Consider the following 20,231-nt stretch of genomic DNA (forward strand, 5'->3'; position numbering starts at 1 on the left):
ATTGGTTAAGTGTAAACTTAATAATGTGTTTATAAGCTCTTAGGCACCCTTCCTTTGCAAGCCGGTTTTCAATGGTGAGTTTTACCCATGGGTTTGTAACATTTGGTATCAGAGCCAACCATCACCCCGATTAATCAGGTGTAGCTCATTAAGTATGGGATTAAATGAGTTGTGGCTTTGTGGTCAGATCCTGAAAGGGGCGACCTAGAGGTTGGATTAAAATTACTGATAGTTGAATAGAGCCACCAAAAAGAGAAAGGGCTACCAATGGGTCAATGTCACTAGAGTGAGCCGTCGTGGACATCGGCTGTGGAGCGTGGTGGTATGTTATGATCCTAGTGTCCCGTGTAGGTTAAGCGTAAACTTAACCATGTGTTTATAAGCTCTTGAGCTACCAACGGGTCAGTGTCGCTAGAGTGAGCCTCTGTGGACGTCGACTGCGAAGCGTGGTGGTATGTTATGATCCTAGTGTCCCACGTAGGTTAAATGTAAACTTAATCATGTGTTTATAAGCTCTTGGGCACCCTCCTTTTGCAAGCCAGTTTTCAAGGTTGAATTCTACCCATGGGTTTGTAACACAAATTTCTTACTATGATGCTTTTCCAAGGGTCATTCAAACCTATAACATTCAACGAGATCATTTTTAGCTTCATCTAAGCACAAAAAACCCTTAGCCTAAGGTCTACACAGCCAACTCCTTATCTCGTTCTTAGATTTGGCTGTTTTGTTACCTCCAGTAGCTTTGCTATTCAACAAATTGGCAGCCTCCATTTCTTGTACAAAGCAATACACATCTTCTCGTATCAATTTAAAGGAAGACCAACCAATTTACTGAATGGACGAATTCTATATTTCACCAGCCTGAAATGTCACTATCATCAAAACACAATACCTGACTGACGTTATCCAGTTCCATTGACAAATCTGAGCCCATGGCACAAACAGTAGGGACAATTGTCATTAAAGGATTACAATCAAAAGGGTTGTCACCCACACGAGAACCCAACTCTAGAAAATCAACCTCTCCCTCCACCAAAACACTCTCCCAACAAAACCAGTCATCCTAAGAAGGTATCACCATGATGCAAGGCCGATCCAACTCACAAACAGGACTTGGCCCTAGCCATACAACATCCACCACCTCACACAGTCTTGCCCCACTCGCACATCCAATCAAAGCCATCTTGGAGCAAAAAGACTCCACCTAAATGCCACGGTCTCATCCCCACCCTTATCGACCAAGGCCACAGACCCAGTACTCAACAAACCCAGAAAAATATCAGATAAGTGTCTAACAGATCGCGACAAAGGTTGAAAAGACAATGACCACCAAATTGCCAAGACTAGCCCACGTTGGTAGCATCAATTTGGTCCCTACATTTTGGTAGTAGTCAATTTAGTCCCTATTATTTTTCAACTTGCAGTCAATTTGGTCCAAAATGCTTACATGGCAAACAAATTTCACAATTGGACATTTAATTTTTAAAAATAATTACGATGCTGATGTATGTAAATTTTATTGGGCTTATCAATGCTTAGGTGAAAAAAAAAAAAAAAAATTCACATCAGACAAATAAAATAAAATAAAAATTAAAAGGTTGAATTTAAGGAATAATTTTAATTAAATAAAATTCCAAGCTTTTCTTGCACTTTCTTGGCATCCAAACACCACCCCAGATAGACAATTTGAGAGGGAAGATACATAATTTTCCATCCAATTCAAAGAATCAAAAGACCTTGCACAAAAAAGAATTCCAAACCCTCCTAAAAAGCACAAATCCAAACCAGATCTGATTCATCAGTGGATAGCGCATCAGATCCGGATAAAGTGCAATACAATGGTTTTGCCAGAAGATTGCTGTAGTTCCTTTACGGATCTGTGATATTCCTAATGAGCTTCGTGAATTCAAGCTTGAGCTTTCGCGCGTGTAGTTCGCATATGTCAGAGCCAGATATTGACAATTCTCTTCCTGCTTTCAGATCTGATCCAATTGAGGCTTGAGAGGATCTGACTTCAGTGCTAATGCTGTTCTTCTTGTAGTGACAATTTTACACGAACCAGACTTGAATCCCTGATTCACACAAATCCACCCAAAAAACAATACTTAATTAACAATTTTTTCATACATTTTTGGTAAAATTCAAAATTAAAAACAAGTTTGTTTCCCAAGAAAATCAATAAATATAATTTTTGTTCTGTTTACATTACCGATCCGGAAATGAAAGCCTAGTTTCAGCAATGAAACTCATTCACTTCAATTAAAACAGTATAAAGGTGGTGGAGGTGGGAAGCGTGGGAGTGAGAATTGAAGATTTGTTTTGTGTGTAACTGTGTAAGGTCTTTTAATTCTTTGAATTGGTAGTGTGTATCTGGGTTGCACTTTGGTTCCGAAGGAAGTTCATTAAAAGCTTGAAATTTTATTAAATTAATTTAATTTCTTAAATTCAGCCTTTTATTTTATTTTTCTGATGTGTATTTTTTTGCCACCTAAGCACTGATGTGGCCAATTTAGACACATCTTATTTAATATTTTAATATAAGATGTGCCAATTGTGTAATCTGTTTGCCACATGAACATTTTCCGTTAGTGAGTTAATGGTAAGGGCCAAATTGATTGCTACCAAAATGTAGGAATCAAATTGACTGACCCCAAAATGTAGGACCAAAATAGTATTTTCGTCTTAGTTTTTCAAACTAAATTTTATGACAAGAAATATAAAAACATTTCTGGTGGTCAGGATGATGGTTGCTAAGGGACCATTATGTTTTTGTGGGTTGGTATAAGCCTAGTATCGTGAAGTGATCATAAAATTTCTGATAAAAGCCTGTTGTGTGTTGTATTGCATGACTGGCTTTTTGAACTTTCTTTTTAGCCACAGTTCACTTCTGCATTTTGTCAGGTATATTGAGGCAAGTAAAGCTCGCCTTTATAACTCCAGGGGTCATTCAGATTCATCAGTAGCACAGGCAGTCCTGTTGTATGTCTTTGAGAACATACTAAAATTGTTGCATCCGTTCATGCCTTTCGTAACTGAGGAATTATGGCAGGTAAATGTTTTCTCTAATATTTCAACACTTGTGTTGAATTTAACTTAGCAGGCTATAAGAGTTTTAGTTGCTCTTTAGTGTTTTCTTCCATTTAAATGTTATGTTTGGATAGATATCTGTTGAGGTTTGTTTGAACTCAGGTATGGTGTTGGGTATGATTTCAGCATTGGAATGGGTATGTGTAGATGTGTCTGGCCCGTGTGGTGCCTACAAATATAGGATGCAGGGACTGCTGAAAACAGGATTGAAAATTTCCATTTGGGTTTGGAGAAAAATAAGAAAAAATAAATAAATAAATACTACAGCCCAGTTATTTTGACTTTTCAAATGTCCAAACTGCAACTTTAGCGCCTTTTTTTTTGTCTTTTTCTCGGGTTGTTTTGTAAACCCATATATCCAAATTAATAATTCTAGTGCGTATGACAGGCCCAAATATTGTGATTAGTGACTAGAGTCCCTATGGAGACCCAGGAGGAGAGAAAAAAAAAAAAGGAAAAAAAAAAAAACCCGGGGGGGGGGGGGGGGGGTGGGGAAGTGTACCAAGGCAAATAGTGCCATGTAGTACCAATTGTATTATCAAGATGGTCTTTAAAGAATTCTAGAAATGAATAAGAAAAAAGAAACAAATAGGTAACGTAGACGAAAAGTATGAAGAAGAAGAAATGAACTAAACTATATAGCAACAAATATATGATGATAGTTTTGTGGATTTTTTTTTTATCTCTTCTATAAACAGGCACTCCCTCAAAGGAAAGAAGCTCTTATGGTGTCTCATTGGCCACAGACATCACTTCCAAGACATGCCAACTCAATTAAAAAGTTCGAAAATTTTCAAGCTTTAGTGAGTATATCCATTCTTGTTTCTCCCTCAAAACCTAACAAGCAACCTGCTTTTTTAAAATGTCAAGTGCTTTCATTCAATTTTTGTTCATTATGGTGTTTAGACTAGAGCAATCCGGAATGCTCGTGCTGAATATTCTGTTGAGCCAGGGAAGCGTATATCTGCATCCATTGTTGCAAGTGAAGAAGTCATCCAATATATATCTGTAAGTGCTGTCCATTTGTCTAGCCATGGTCCTGCATGATAAAATGTTGCGGTCCTAGATCTGCATAATATTTTTTATCATAGATGATTGTTGGGAAGAGATTGGACCTTATATATATATATATATATACACAGACACACACACACATGCACATAAGTTTTGGCTCTATGGGGAAGGGAATGGGATTGAGAGTTGGAGTCTGGATAATTTCTTGGATGTGTTTTATTCTAATTTCCCTCGTAGATGAGGAGATCATATAGTGTAGAAACCAGTAAAGGCCATAAAGTTTGAAGTTCACAGTTCACTCTTATTATGAAGCTTTGAGGGGTGCCATAGGGGTCAGCTTTCCTTGGAGAAGTGTCTTGGATGCTAAGGTGCCTAGAAATGTTGCTTTCTTCGCATGGACAGATTTAGACTCAATTTTGACAGTGGGTGGTCTTTGTTAATGTAATATGTTTATTGTTGATTAGTGTCGTATGTGCAAGAAAAGTGGGGAATCAATGGAAGTTACTCCATCGTTTGATGGCTATATATATTTGGTGTTTCCTGCGGATGCTATTTGGAGTTTTGTTGAGGATGATGGTTCAAATGCTAAGCTCTTGGAGAGGAAGTTCTTAGCTAGTAAGCACTTGCACGGCTATGGGTGCGGATACAGTATGGTGATGCGGCAATTTTTGAAAAAATAGGATATGGGTACGGTGGGGATATTTATGTTAATTAATTATTAAATATATTTTTATTTTTATTTTCTATATATTGCTAAGCATTTTTTTTTCATATAATGGTAAACATATATCAACTTAAGAGCAATAATAGATAATAAAGTGAATAACCATTACATGATATTCTAAAATTAGAATACAAGATTAAAAGTTTGAAACTAAAAATAAATAAAAGATAAGTGTTCAAGACAATCAAACTTCATTATCTTCAACATGAATAGCTTCACTACAAACTTCACTTTCACTAATAGCAACACTACCAGTAGCATTCCCAATAAGATTGGCCTCCAACTCTAGCTCATCAAGTGTAAGGGTAGCAATCTCAAGAATTCCAACCCCTCCATTTATGTCATTCTCATTCCAAGTATCTCTTGCAATATTTCACATCTTTGTTGCTACAAGGGCATACTCCTCACGGCGCCTTGACAAAATTCAAAGATTAGACTGCACAAATACCAAATCCTCAGCATGTGCAGGAGCCTTTTTTTTTTTTTTCCTTGTTAAAGAATGAATGAATTTGTATGTGCTCCACTTCCTCTCAGCACATGAGGATGAACGAGGTTGTCCAAGAAGTTTAAAGGCAAGGGTTTGAAGCCTTGGTAATCTTCCCATGGTATTACCATCAAACCAAGGGATCTAAGAGCCACCTATCTTCAAGGTATCTGGTGAAGGAAACCTCCCCACTAAAAATGTACCAAACTCAACTTTCAACACTGTTAATTCATACTCATGTTCAAAGTATCACTCAAACACTTGCTCCTTTTTAAAAAAATTTCATGATCTTAATGTGGAGGGAGATTCTTTGGATTCTCTGAAAGCCATTCGACAGAATAATACCCAGTTAAAAATAAAAAAACAAAAATGGAAGATGAAGCAATCCTTTTACTAGAAGAGTGAATTAAGGAAATTTAAAAAATGAAAGTACTTACTTAGGAATTAAGGAATGAGCTAGGCAAAGTAGTGGTGTACAATATCAATCAATGAGCATATCATACACCACAGTAAAAAAATGAGCAATACTAATGTTCTTGCAAGCCTTCATGCTGACACCTTTTCTATCATTGAATCTCACATTTCATACACAAGATGAAGACAAGGTTTATTTGTGTCAGCTGCTCAAAGCATATTATAAATAGTAGATAGGTGTTGTGAATTCAATGATATAATCAACAACATCCCACCATAATGTAGGGATTCTAAGGGGGCTGCTGTTTAGGCTTAGAATTGATTAAGGGAAATGAGAGTTGCTTAGAACAGTGAACAAGGTGTGACAAAACCTTCTTAAGAGAAATCCATATCTTGAAAATAGCACTAGGCTAATCTACGTAATTGCATTCAAAACTAATCACAAAGGAACTACAATGTGGTACTTATACTAGTTGTTTGGTATTGGAGCCTTCTAGATGCTTGACAAGTGTCTAAATCCTAACGGCTAATGCTTAAGCAATCATCTAACTAACTAACTAACTATTTACAAGAGGATTAGGAAGCAACAACTTGAAATGCCCTGCATCAGGACTCTCTCGCTTAAGAAGCACTTGACCTGAAGTGCTCTTGGTTGCCACAAGATTTGTATGAATTTTTAGCCTTCTAGGATGATGAAGTTGCATTGTGTAATGAGTTTTCTACTGTTTGCAGCACACCAAAGGCTGCTGCTTCTGCACAGCGAAGTCCCACACAACTGAACCAACCTTCATCTTGACCATTGGCTTGGGGTTTACTTTCCTCTTCTTTGGTTGCAAATAGTAGGGGTGTACCATCTTGTACATAATGTGTGCGCTACACCTTCTACCATGGGTAGTTTTCCTATCATGTTGACATGGCCTTCCACTTGCAAGAGATGACAAACATTCATGGTCTTCTTATAATAAAGAACACAATCTTGAAAGCTATTGATTGATAAGAACCCTCTTGAAACTCTAACTTCACCTCCTTCCTCTATATTAGCATCTACTTCTTCTTCCACAAATGGATCATACACTAGTTCTTGAATGCATTCCTTCACTTTATTTCTTTCAATCGGCAATATGCAATCCCTTCCACCATCAAGGATTTTCCTTCCGACTGCATGGCTGACTTCCACTTATTAGGGGCTTCATAGACTTGTCCTCCACAATTGTAACACTTGAAATTCCATTGCTTGTGCCATGCTTGCATGCAATAGCTGCCTTTGACAGACCAGGAACTGCATTGACAATAAAACACTTTGCTGCATTTTCCTTGTCCTTCTTGGTCTGCCAATAATCATTCTTGGTTGGCCAATATTGCTGCCAAGGACTTGCACTTGCTGGTACTTGGTTTCTTGAGGCTTCCTATGCAAATTTTGGAAGATGGTTTGCATATAGTTGAAAGGCAGGAATTGCTCTTGTAATTGTCTCTTCATTTTGAACCATTCTTGCACCTTTCCTTTTCTCATTCTCACTCTTTGGACCTGCAATTGCCTCCACCAAACAAATGCCCTGCCCTTGAGTTTATTTGCTACCAATTTCACCTTCTTGTAGTAAGGTACCTCATGGAAATCAAAGATTGTTTTCACTTGGTTAATCCAGTCCACAAAATCTTCGTGATTAAAGCTACCATAGAACTCAGATAACTCAATCTTGAAGTTGGATTCCCACTTTTGCTCATGATCCCCTGGTTGCAGAACAGGAATTTGCCTTCCGTGTCATATCCTTGGGCTGTGGGCAAAAGGATCCTCATAGCTTTCTTCATTTGATGCCTCGCTTCCATGATATCACAGTTGTTTGGCTGCTGTATTTCATCTCTTCGAACCTACTCAGTCAAGGCATGGATTTGCCTCCTCAACGCTTCCACTTCATATTCTAAGGCAAAGTGCTGCTCCAAAACTTCTGGATCATTGGCTGCATGAGTCTCCAAGGCTGCCTCTGGAACCACTACTTTCATCCCTTTGTCCTTCCTTTCTCCTTCTCAAACACCGTCGTTCACTACCAATTGGCTCTGATACCAATTTAATGCAGGGATTCTAAGGGGACTGCTGTTTAGGCTTAGAATTGATTAAGGGAAATGAGAGTTGCTTAGAACGGTGAACAAGGTGTGACAAAACCTTCTTAAGAAAAATCCATCTCTTGAAAATAGCACTAGGCTAATCTATGTAATTGCATTCAAACTAATCACAAAGTAACTACAATGTGGTACTTATACTAGTTGTTTGGCATTGGAGCCTTCTAGATGCTTGACAAGTGTCTAAATCCTAACGGCTAATGCTTAAGCAATCGTCTAACTAACTAACTAACTAACTATTTACAAGAGGATTAGAATGCAACAACTTGAAATGCCCTACATCACACCATGGATCACTTAAAATCAATTCTTTTACTTTTTGAGTTTTTCCAACATCGTCCTCCTTATAAGAAAGACCATTGGTCACTAATAACCATGGTTTGAAGGCATCTTTTTATCAACTTCAACCTTTCAAGCACAACAATATCCAAAGCAAATCTAGTCTCAACAACAGAAAGTAGTTTTAAAGGACAAAACTCATTAAACATTGCCAACCTCATTGAATGGTTCATGATAAAAACACATATGAAGAATGCATCATTAGCAATACATGTAATCCAATTCATTCCTCATATGTAACTTCATTTATTTCAGTTTTTTTTTGCTGCACAAATATTCTTCAAAGCTAGATTAAGAGTGTGGACAGCACATGGTGTCCAAAATATCTAGGTGAACTCACCTTCAATAAGAGATCCAGCAACTTTCATCACATTAGCATTATCAATGATGACTTGAACAACTTTTTCATGTTCAATCTCTTTTATAACATCCTTCAATAACCCAACAGTATAATGCTTGCCTTTGTACTCACTTGACCCATCAATTGCCTTTATAAAAATTGGACTCCCATTTGATGTAGCCATAAAATTAATAAGAGGCCTCCTCAGTGGGTCTATCCACCCATCAAAAACTAAACTTACAGCATTCACAATCCAAGTGTCCCTAATTGGTTTCAAAAGTCTTTCACCATTAGCTCTTTCTTTCTAATAAAGTGTTGTTCTTAATGCAATGTACCCAAGAGGAACATAACCTGGTATGTTATGGGTAGCTGCATATGCTTAGGGATTACAATAATTTGGGTTCCTTGCAAAGTGAAATGGAAGCCCACTGGTATAGAACATCCTAGCTATTGTCCAATTCAGGTCTAGCAACATTCTGGAATACTTTCTCCAAAGGAGATTTCGCATTCACCTTCTTCTTCTTACCATCCTACATTGCATCTGAAAACTACTACCACTCCCTTCCCATTCCCAATATGAGGGAAGAGGCCCATGGAGGCGGGGGGTAAGGGAATTTGACGTTTTTTTATCATTCTCTATCCTAATTTTCTCAACCACATCTTGCAATTTTTGCATTAAATTTATGCTCTAGTGTCACTTTTGAACACTCTAATACCATGACCAATAATTTAAACAAATGAGCCTTGACCCTAGAATAGGATCTTGTGAACACCATACCACAATAGTTGCACTTAAAAGATGTGTTTCCACTTGTTCCAGAACCACTAGCTTTTTCCAATTTAGTAACATATTTCCAGAGATGAGCTTCATTCGAACATAATGAGCTAGTAGCCTCCATTAAAAATTAAGTTTAACCTACAAATATTTTGAAAATTTTATAATAACTAAATAAGCAATCAACATAATTTTTTTTCAATTAAGTAATCAACTGAACAATTCAACCTTCAAGCAAGGAAATAACCTAGGAAAGCAACTCATATGAACTCAAGCAAGGAAAATAGAGGGAGATTGAGCGAAAGTGAGAGTGAGCCAAAGAGAGAGATTGATTGAGCAATAGAAAGAGAGAAAGAGAAAGCGACAGAAAACATACCTTCGGCCACTGGCCTTTGCTTTCACCGAGGTACTTCACTGCATTTGTCGATGGACTTTGCTGCTTTTGTCGTAGGACAGAGACCAAGAGTGAAGTGAGAGAAGGAGAGGAATTGGGAGAGAGATTTGAGATTTGAGATTTAGGTTTAGCATTTTAGGTTTTGAACTTTTGTTTTGAAGTTCTGCCCCGCAAACGCACTGTTTCAGGCTTTTTTTTTTTTTTTTTTTTTTTTTTTTTTTTTTTTTTCGTCTGTGACACACATGCAGCCGTGTCCCAGCTGCACGCCGTGTTGCGTTCATGTCCAACACGGTTACGGCAACCATTTAGCCATATCCGTGCTTTCAGATTCTTAGAGCCATAAAGATTCTAAAGCTTGGAATGCAGCTCCTTTGTGCGTCTTGTGGACTATTGGGCATGAGCGAAATAGTAGAAATTCTATTAGAATTGAATGGCCAATCTATAAGATCAAGCAATCTTTTTTATGATATTTTTTATAATTAGATGATAGTGTTAAAATTCATTCTTGTTTAGTTTTAAAATTCATAGACACTCTAAATGTGAAATTGTAATTCCTACAACTATTTTATTTATCATAAAAGAGGTCAGACCTTGATGCAAAAAGTGTCCATTCAAGCAATGTGGTGGGTTCAAGTTTTTGGAATGAGCCTCTCCAAAAATGGGGGGTGAGGCACCAACCATCTCTCCCAAATTCCATGGAACCCTTGTGCATGGGTATGATGACTATAAATGATTTTTGTGGGATCTTGGAGTCCAAGAGCAGAACATTCAGATATGGTTTTTAGTTACAAATGCTTGTCTGATCCTTGTGTGCTTTTTGTGAATGAGGAAAGGAAACAATTTACTGCATGAAGTAGTTGCTATTTGATTTGTCATATATAAACCTCCAGTCATCCTAATGTTCTCGAGATATGATTGAGTTAGGTTGATAACCTGGTAATCAATCTTTGGACACTGGGGGATTTGGATTATTGCAAAAGAAGTTCTATTTACCTTTCTCTTTGTAGCCTGACAAATCTTTTTACCATGTTCTTTCTGATTTATGTACTTTTTGAATTTGATCCATCTCCGTATTGTTGTCTTGGATCTGGTGTATGCTGGTCTCTTGTTGAAATAGAATTATGCTTCTGTCTGTTAGCCATGTGAGCCATCCAATTGACCCTGTTTGATAACCTGGTAGTCATTAGAGGTTACTTGGATCACAAGGCACTTGGTAGTGTGACTTTTCATTAGTCTTCCACAGATGTTCATTTACGTATGTATTTGTGTTATGCAGGAAGAAAAGGAGGTTTTAGCACTTCTCTCCCGGCTAGATGCACAAAATGTCCATTTTACAAATTCTCCTCCAGGCATGTTATCTTCCAAATATTGTTTTCCCCTTGGCCAAGAGCTGGATATGTACTTTATAAGTTTTTTGGCCCTTTTTCTAAGACAAAGTGCTAAACCATTTTTCCCAATGGATGGAATGTAATACCTCAGGGGATGCAGAACAATCAGTCCACTTAGTAGCTGGTGAAGGACTAGAGGCGTATCTCCCTCTTGCTGATATGATTGACATCTCTGCTGAAGTTGAACGTCTTTCTAGGCGCCTTTCAAAGATGCAGACTGAGTATGATAGACTTAAAGCACGCCTAAGTTCTCCTAACGTATGAACTTTTTTACTTATTGTTAATGCCCTTCACTTTTATATGCATCAGCTCAAAGTGCTAAACTAATAAAGGCACTAGAATTAAATTACCAGTGCAGTATGCTACTGCATGCACACCACAGAGCCATCATGCTTTTTCTTTCTTATCATCATTTCAAATTCCTATCTTTATTGAAGAGAAGAAATGAGAAAAGTCAAAAGCTTCCAAATTTAACAAAGCCTTATAATTTAACATCGTAATCAGACCTAGTGCTGTGTACCTGCCCATCAGTTTACCATGAAGAGAAGAACCATAAGAATTGAACTAACCACACATGGTCCGGAATCCAATTAACCTCTCAAGTGACATTGGATTCTTAGGATATTCTTTGGCTTGCCTTCTACTGATGTAGGACGAATTAAGGAATTTTTCTTTGTATTAGAGAGAGAAAATAAGGCTGTTTAGGGGCTTTGTGAACAGTTTCATGAACAGTAACTTTAGAAAGAAAGAAGAGAGGAGAAAGAACCAACAAAGGCCAATGTGCATATTGCTCAAAACACTCAGTTTTATTAATCAACTCATTCCACCTCCTTGAATACATTGAGCATAGTATATATAAAGACTCTTATACTAGCATTAAAAGGATTTCTATTATTGTAGGACTACTAATAAAGCCTAATAAATACTTAACTTGTACCCAAAGAAAATAAACCTAAGAAACTTAGAATGCCCTAGAAAATTCTAGATTAAAGCAACTTACCAAAATACCCTAATTCGTAGGTATTATGGAAATTACAGATTTTCACCTGATTATAAAATTGACCATAACTCATAAAATAAAACCCAAATTAAAAATGTTTTAACCCTAAAAGACTCATGCCTAGACCATCAAAATCCCATGACCTTCACTTTAACTGGACTTCACACGTGGACCTCATAAAATAATTTTTGAATAGGCAAATTTGCAAAGTAATGCAAAATTAATCTTCCATGGCTTCATCATCTCCCACTACTGTTAACTGCTCAGCTGTTCCTGGGAAGTGACAGACACAAGGGACTTGTCTGTTTCTTCTGCTGACTGCAAAGACATTCAAGGGTTTAAGACAACCACCTCACGATTATGAGCACTACTTTGGCTAACTGACCTTTCTGTATAATCTCTTCTGTTTTGGTGACCTTTTAAAGGTGTAGGTCACACCATATGGGGTGGTATGTGCTATACACTCTGAAAACTTGAAACATGTTGCTGAAGTTTGAAATAGGAATTAGGTTATGTAGATAATTTTTGGTAATTACCTTGGATCTAGAAGGACTTGATAAGCCTTCAGGTTATCTACAATGACTGAGAAAATTAAACACAGTGCTAAACTAGTACTGTACTACGGAAGGATACATAATGGAGGAGACTAATTCCACTTTGGGCTACTTTTAAGTTTTGGCTGGGTTTAACTATTTTAAGGTTAATCCATATACACCTAAAACATTGTTAGTTATTTTATTTTTTTGTGAGCAAGTTAAAAAAATCCTAGTTTGAAACAATTGGCATAGTGGGATGCACTGCTCGGTTTTCCATCTGGGTTATCTCTTTCACTATAAAAAGGGAGGAAACAAAGTGGCTGCCACCTAGTTAAATCACTTAAATTACTTAATGCATTCTGCATATTTTCTTGGCATCAGCTATTAGCTGGTGGGTCCACTTAGCCAAATTCTTTCTAGATTGAATGTTATATCTCTTATAGCCAATTCATTTATTGATGCTTTTCTGCTATTCTCCAAATTATAAATGGAGGACCCCTTTCCTTTCATTCCCCAGAAGTCTAAAAGGCTAATATTTTTTATTTTGCTTTTAATGAGCTAGGAATTGATCATTTTCCACTAGGACGTTATCACCCATTTTCAATATGTACTATGGAGAATGTTGCTATGCTATAGCAAGATGGAATATGGGGAATGAACCAATTTATATCACATTGACTCAGTTGTCATGGTGTTTTCCCCGTCATAATTATTGTGGTGTGTCTCTTACAATTTCTATCTTGCTCTCTACAGTTTGTGGAGAAAGCACCGGAGGATGTTGTCCATGGGGTCCAAGAAAAAGCAGCAGAAGCAGAAGAGAAAATAATTCTCACCAAAAACCGGCTAGCTCTTCTCAAATCAAGTGTTCTAGTCACAGAATAGGCTTCATTAGTGACCGAATTATGTCTTTTGAGCCTGAATCCTCTTGGCAGCATTGTCACTGGATATATCTCATTGCTTGTTCAAACTCTAGTTTCTATCTGTTCAAGATTGAGGATTAACACCCTCTTCATCATTTAAGCGTTTGGCAGCTACGGATGTGACAAGCTCCATACAAATATTAGAAAGTCTGCATTAATGAAAGCTTCTATACCTTGCTTCACATACGAGTTAAAACCAGTGGATAATTGGTTGTGATCGATGTCTACACATTCTTCGTTCCTGTAGTTCCAAAGTTGTGGCCATGGCCAGGTCAATGTACAGTTAATTCACTTCGCAACATTTTAATATACTAGTTGATAACTTGATATCCTGCGTGATGCATTTTCAAAAATTTTGTAAGAAATAATCGTATAGAGTTCATCAATACTCTTCTTGTTAGTCATGATTACATTACGAAGTTTGCTTAAATTCAACTAAACCCTTGTTCCAGCCATTTTTTTGATTCCAAAGCTCGGTATCATCTGTCATGTAGTGCTATATCATGAATTGTAAGAAGGGAAAGGAGAAAAATACATTTTCAATGTTTTAAGCATGCATAGACCTCAGCATCAAAGAAAAAAAGAACCACTGTCCACGTCAATATTTAATATTAAAAAAAAAAAAAAAGTACCCCTATAAAACTTTCAAATCTTCATAATACACAAAACATTTTATAAATTTACATAGTATGCACAAATTCAATAATTATAAAATTAAAGCCAAAGGGTAAGGGCTACATAAAGAATTAGATTTGAGCACATAGATTTGCAAGATATCAATTTTCAAATTTAAATTTGCATATGTTTCACAAATATTAGCAATTGTTATAATGAAACATTAAAATTTGGTTATTCCAGTTACACCCACATGAATGAAAGTTGGAAAGTAAGAAAATGACATTCTAATATTGGTGATGAGATGCTTTAGGGTCCGTTTGTTTTGGCTTCAAACAGTTTTCGGAAATTATTTTCCGGAAAATTGAATGTTTGGCTGTTCTTTCAAATTTGGTCAAACTGAAAACCATTTCCGGTTGACCGAAAATAATGCCAAAAACGGGTGAAATGGATTTTCGGACTTATTTTCACTTCAAATGAAATTTTCCGGAAAAGAGAGAAGAGAGCACGAAGAGAGACCCAGCAACCTTCGACCCAGCAACCTTCGACCCAGAGAGAGCACGAACCGGCGCTCCAAGCCCAGAGTCCATCGCCGACGACCTTCGACCCACGAACCCACCAGTCGCACCGCATCGGCGAGACCCAGCAAGTCGCACCGCGAGACCCACGAGTCGCACCGCGCCGGCGAGACCTAGCGAGTCGCACCGCGAGACCCACGAGTCGCACCGCGCCGACGAGACCAAGCGAGTCGCACCGCAACGATCCGATCGAACCCAGTGGCCGGCGAGACCAAGCGAGTCGCACCGCAACGATCCGATCGAACCCAGTGGCTTGACCGCAAGGATTGTTGCCGGAATTTGCGTTGTTGTTGCCGGAATTTGCGTTGTGGTGTTGTTGTTGTTGTTGTGTTGTTGATGTTGTTGTTGTTTTTTTTTTGGATGAACTGATTGTTGTTGTTGTTGTTGTTGTTGTTGTTGTTGTGTTGTGTTTTTGTTGCCAGAATTTGTTGTTGAATTGGGTTTGATGTTGAAATTTTTTGTAATAAAATTTGTTTGGATGCTGAGAAAATGTGAAAAAATTTTCGGAAAATAGCATTTTTAAAATACATCCAAACACATGAAAATATTTTCCACAACAATTTTCATAATTTAACCAAACACTTAAAAATATTTTCCTTTTCCGAAAAATAGCATTTCCGGAAAATACATATTTTCCGGAAAACGTTTTACACGAAACAAACACAGCCTTAGATTGTAACCTTTGTATAAATGATTGTAGCTATTCTTCCCAAAACAATAAAAATAAAAAGAAACCTTTTTTTTTTTTTTTTGAGGAAGGAAAAAAAAGAAAAAAAGAAAAAAAAGAAACCTGGTATGGCGTTTTGCTACCCTATTTTCTAGTAGGGGATTAAAAGGGAATTCGATTAACTAAACAAACAATGATTTATAAGCTGCAAGTATGGTCTCTACAAATTATGTGATAGGATAGTATCTTTTTCGCCCAGTTGCATAGCTTATCAAAACACCATTAAATATTGCTTATTCCAATTACACCCACATAAATGAAAGTTGGAAAGTATGAAAAATGTCATATTCTAATTGTGTGGGGCGTAAATGTGGCACCCGAGAGCCCAATGAACAAGAATTGGGCTTTGGATATGAGCCCTTTATTTTTAGAGATGGGAAAGGCAGACCAACGCATGGATTTATTGTCCTATGGTCTAACGCTAGGAAACATGAATCGGACAAAAATCAATGAAAGGATTTTGATGGGAAAAATTAGTCTTGTATTGATGTTTCCTCGGTTGACCGAGGAAGATGTTATACAGCTTTACAACACAAGTCCTAACAATTTTTTCCTTAGCCTCCTTTATCATTCATCAAGATCCCTATTAATGGGGTATTCCTTTCCTTTTATAGCTATCTGTCCTTGATCCTAACCCTCCAGCTATAGGGTAGCAATTTTCCCCAAACACTTGTCTCATCCCTCTGTTGGGGAAGTGTAGGGTGTACTACAAGCTGTCCAAGCCTTATCCGAGCATCACCTCCTTTGTAAATGTGACTATCCTAATTGATGCAATGCTTTTAATGCGGAGGTGATGGGTAGCTTCTTCATTAAACCTCATTCCCCCCTTTCTTAATCTCTCACTTGGGCGATTTACTGTGGCCCGAACCTCTTGGTAGTGGCCGAGATCCTCTCCCATTCCTTAGACTAGGGAGGAACTTGGTTTGGTTCCTTTTTCCCAACATTCTCTATCCCTGTTGGTCCCATATTCTCCTCAGTTACGGCCATTAGGTGCTCCATCCTTAGATATCTCTATAATGGGCCCAAATATTCCCCAGTTATGGCCCAACATTGGTGGACCCCCCCCCCCCCAACACACACACACACGCACACACTCTCTAATATTGGTTATTGAGATGCTCTAGATTGTAACCTTTGTAAATATGATTGCAGTTATTTTTCGAAAAAAAACACTAGTATGGTATTTTACTACACTATTTTTTAGCAAGGGATTAAAAAGGAATATGATCAGCTAAACAAACAATAATTTATAACTTGTAATTATAGTTTCTACAAATTATGTGATAGTAGGCTATGTAATCTATAATTTATTTATTTTCTTAGAGGGATAGCTTACCAATACTATATTAAAAATCAATTAGCATTCAAAGAAGGTGACAACTAAAGGGGGAATAACTAATAAGGATTTGGAAAATGAAAAAAAAAAAACTGTCTCATCAAACAGAACATTGTGGGCTATGTATATATGATTTGTTGAAGGATCAAGACATGTGTATCCTTTGTGATTAAGATCGTAGCCGAGAAAAATGCATCGCTAAGACCAAAAATCAATTTAATGATTATCGTAAGGACGAAGGTAAGGCTAACAAGCACATCCAAAAATTTCAAGAAAATTGTAATTTGGAGTTTTATTATAAAGAAGTTCAAGAAGGGGTTTGATATGTGTGATAGGAGAGGGGAGCCTATTAATCAGGTAAGTGGCTGTGAGAAAAGCTTCATCCCAATATTTTTGAGGAATAGAGACAGAGGAAAGAAGATGAATACCTGTTTCAACAATGTGACGGTGCTTTCACTCAACAAATCCATTTTGTTGATGTGTATGTGTGAGAAACCACGCCCTTAACCTAAAACTAAAACCTGTAGGTTTTGGCTATGTCTCATACGAATGGAGTAAAGTCGTATTATTGTCTCTCAAGAGATAGTGGAAAGGAACCTACTGTTGTTATTCTCTCACTTAGGTCAAGGGTTTTACCATGGATCCCCCACTTATTTAATTAGAAAAATAAGAAAACCAAATTAAAAAGTACATCATTTTAGTGATGAATTGAAAAAGATACATGCCTTTAATAATAACTATTAAATTATATGGTTTTGGTCCTAGTTACAATCTAAAACAAAATTACACCACTTTGATTCCTAATTACAATCTAAAAAAGAGAAAATTACAAGGACAAGCCTAATCCATTTTAGGTCTTTTCTTTTTTCTTTTTTCTTTTTTTTTTTAACTCAGGTTCATCATATTTTTTCTAAAAATTACCCTTCATTTTATTCATTTTTCATCCAAATAAAACGCCTTCACTTAAAAAAACAAAAAACACCCGTTACCTATTTATTTTTCCTTCACAATAATCATTTTTGCCCCTAAAATTTAGGCCTTTGCTTTTCCCTTTTCCATCTTACTAAAACACTACTAGTTTTTTTTTTTTTTAACACCTCTTAGCCACATACAATTACTACTCATTTAAAAAAGAATTACTTATCCTTATCTCAATCTTTTCTCTATATCAATTTTATTTATTATTGTGGAGGCCCCACTAAACTACTTTCAAATACACATTTAAAAAATAAATTATGGTTACTACATAAATTTATTTCATTCATAAATATATCATCACACTTGTAAAAATGTTGGCAATTGAATAATGTACCACCCTAAATTAGTATATAAGAAGAGTTTTACTCTTTAGACCAAAAAAAAAACGATAGATTTTTTTTAGCACAAAATAAAAATGAAAAAAGTGTAGGGCCATCCCGGGCAACTGTGAGCTCGACCCGCGTAAAATTTAATGGTTTTCTTATCACCTTTAAAATAGAAACAGGAGTAGTGCTACTGAGTTAAGTTGTAAGAGCATTCACAGCAGCACATCTATAATTTTAGCTATTTAGCACCAATAAAAGTTACTTTATCTATTTTACCTATACACATGCTGCAGCAGTGGATCTATTTTAGCTTTCAATACAATAAAATAATATAAACATCACAATAAAATATTATAACCAATACAATAAAATAATATATTCTACTCCTAAAAAAAACATCACAGCACCACCCACAACCACATCCACCTCTACCATCAGCCACAGCCACAGCTACAGCCACCACCACCAACAACAACACCACCATCGCCGCCACCACCACCACCACCACCAGTCCGTAACAGAAAAAAAAAAAAAAAAATCCCAAATCTCCAATCTTTTTCCTCAGCCATAGCCACAGCCACAACCACAACCACCACCACCACCACCACCACCAGTCCACAGCAAAAAAAAAAAAAAAAAACCCACCACGAGTACAAGCCCACTGCCCACAACAAATCGGAAAACACAAACTCAAACCCACATCGGCGCTAGGCATGAGATAACAGAGAGAGGGTGGAGCTCTGAGGTTCGGCCTTTGAGGTGAGAACGCAAGGAGTGGTCGGCGCTGGGCTGGGGCTTCGGTCGGCGCTGGGCTGAAACGAAATGTGAGGACTAAGTAGAGAGGAGCAACGGACTGAGTAGAGTGGCACGGTTTGATTAAAAGAAAAAAAAAAAAAAAAAAAAAAAAAAAAAAAGGAAGTTGTACCATACCGGAGTGAGCTTGACGATGGCGGCAGCGGCAACTTTGAGAGAGTGGAGCTTGAGAGGAATGAGAGATGAACGAGAGAGAGTGAGACTGAGAGTGAATGAACTGGATTTGATAAAATGAATAAAAAATAGAAACAAAGAGGTCCGGCCAAATAAAATATATATTTTTATTTTTTGCTTCAAGCTACAGTGCACATCTATATATAGATGTGCACTGTAGCAATTCATCTAAATTTTTTTGCTATTGCGCCACTGCTGCAGCATCATTTTAAGAATAGTAAAGTTAAAATATAGCATTATTCCTTTATACCACTACTGTTGCAAATGCTCTTAGCGTGGAAAAACTATATCCCTTTGCTGCTTTTCCACTAGCCACTCAATATCTTATACCTACTCCAGTGACTTACATACTCAGACTCAGTCATAGGAACGAAAACCAAGAACCAAAGTTGGTACATTAGGCAAACTTCCTTACTTTTACTCTAAATGTGCGTGCGTGCACTGGGGTCAAGACCATGAAATGGGGCCACAAGGACCAAAAAAAAAAGTAGCCATTAATGGAGCACTGCAAGCATTAGTTTCAAACTAGCACTGTTTTTGTTGTATTACTGCCCAAAATGTGTGATAAACAATGACACAAATTATTTTGTATTATATGCTTAACAAAGAAGAAGTCACTGACCATGACTAAAATAATTCTTGGCTCCCAATTCGTGTAATTTTATTACTCAACAACTTTAAATTAAATTTATACGGAAGAAAGTGAACCACTAACCACAAAGCAGTCTCTGTCTTTCATTTAATATATATAAAATATGTTTAGTGACTCAGTCCCTTCCTTTCATCTCATTGGGCTAGAATAAATCTTTTCGTTTAATTCTTGCAATCACTGTTCATGTTTGATTTTGACGTGAGTACTGAGGAAAAAAATATTGTAGATTTGTTACATAAATTTCTAATTGGATACTTCATTATTTCATATAAAAAATTATTAAATATTTCAAAAGTACCATAAATATGTATTTCTTCATCTCACATGAATTATAGGTCCCACCATGAATTTAATTAATAAGTCTCACTATTATGTGAAAAGGAAAAGTATGCATTTATGGTACTCCGAGAGCATTTTATAATTACTCTATACGTGCATCTCAACAAACCAAGCAAAGCATGAAAATTGAAAACACCAGAGAGAAGTACCAAAAAGCAAATTA

General features: G+C 36.9%; 1 protein-coding gene across 2 annotated transcripts in view; it reads left to right on the forward strand.

Moving 5' to 3' along the window:
- LOC112040548 (valine--tRNA ligase, chloroplastic/mitochondrial 2) overlaps window positions 1–13,985 on the forward strand; it is a 74,200-nt gene extending 60,215 nt beyond the window's left edge. For both annotated transcript variants that reach the window (XM_024073433.2, XM_024073448.2), the window contains 6 exons: window positions 2,902–3,049; window positions 3,786–3,890; window positions 3,994–4,095; window positions 10,963–11,035; window positions 11,166–11,332; window positions 13,364–13,985. In XM_024073433.2, the coding sequence (XP_023929201.1) occupies window positions 2,902–3,049; window positions 3,786–3,890; window positions 3,994–4,095; window positions 10,963–11,035; window positions 11,166–11,332; window positions 13,364–13,492 (724 nt within the window). In that variant the 3' untranslated portion in view covers window positions 13,493–13,985. The remainder of the gene's footprint in view (window positions 1–2,901; window positions 3,050–3,785; window positions 3,891–3,993; window positions 4,096–10,962; window positions 11,036–11,165; window positions 11,333–13,363) is intronic.
- Window positions 13,986–20,231: the final 6,246 nt, after the last annotated feature.

The sequence above is a fragment of the Quercus suber genome, unplaced genomic scaffold, assembly GCF_002906115.3.
Source record: "Quercus suber isolate HL8 unplaced genomic scaffold, Cork oak 2.0 scaffold_5, whole genome shotgun sequence".
Classification (NCBI taxonomy): domain Eukaryota; kingdom Viridiplantae; phylum Streptophyta; class Magnoliopsida; order Fagales; family Fagaceae; genus Quercus; species Quercus suber.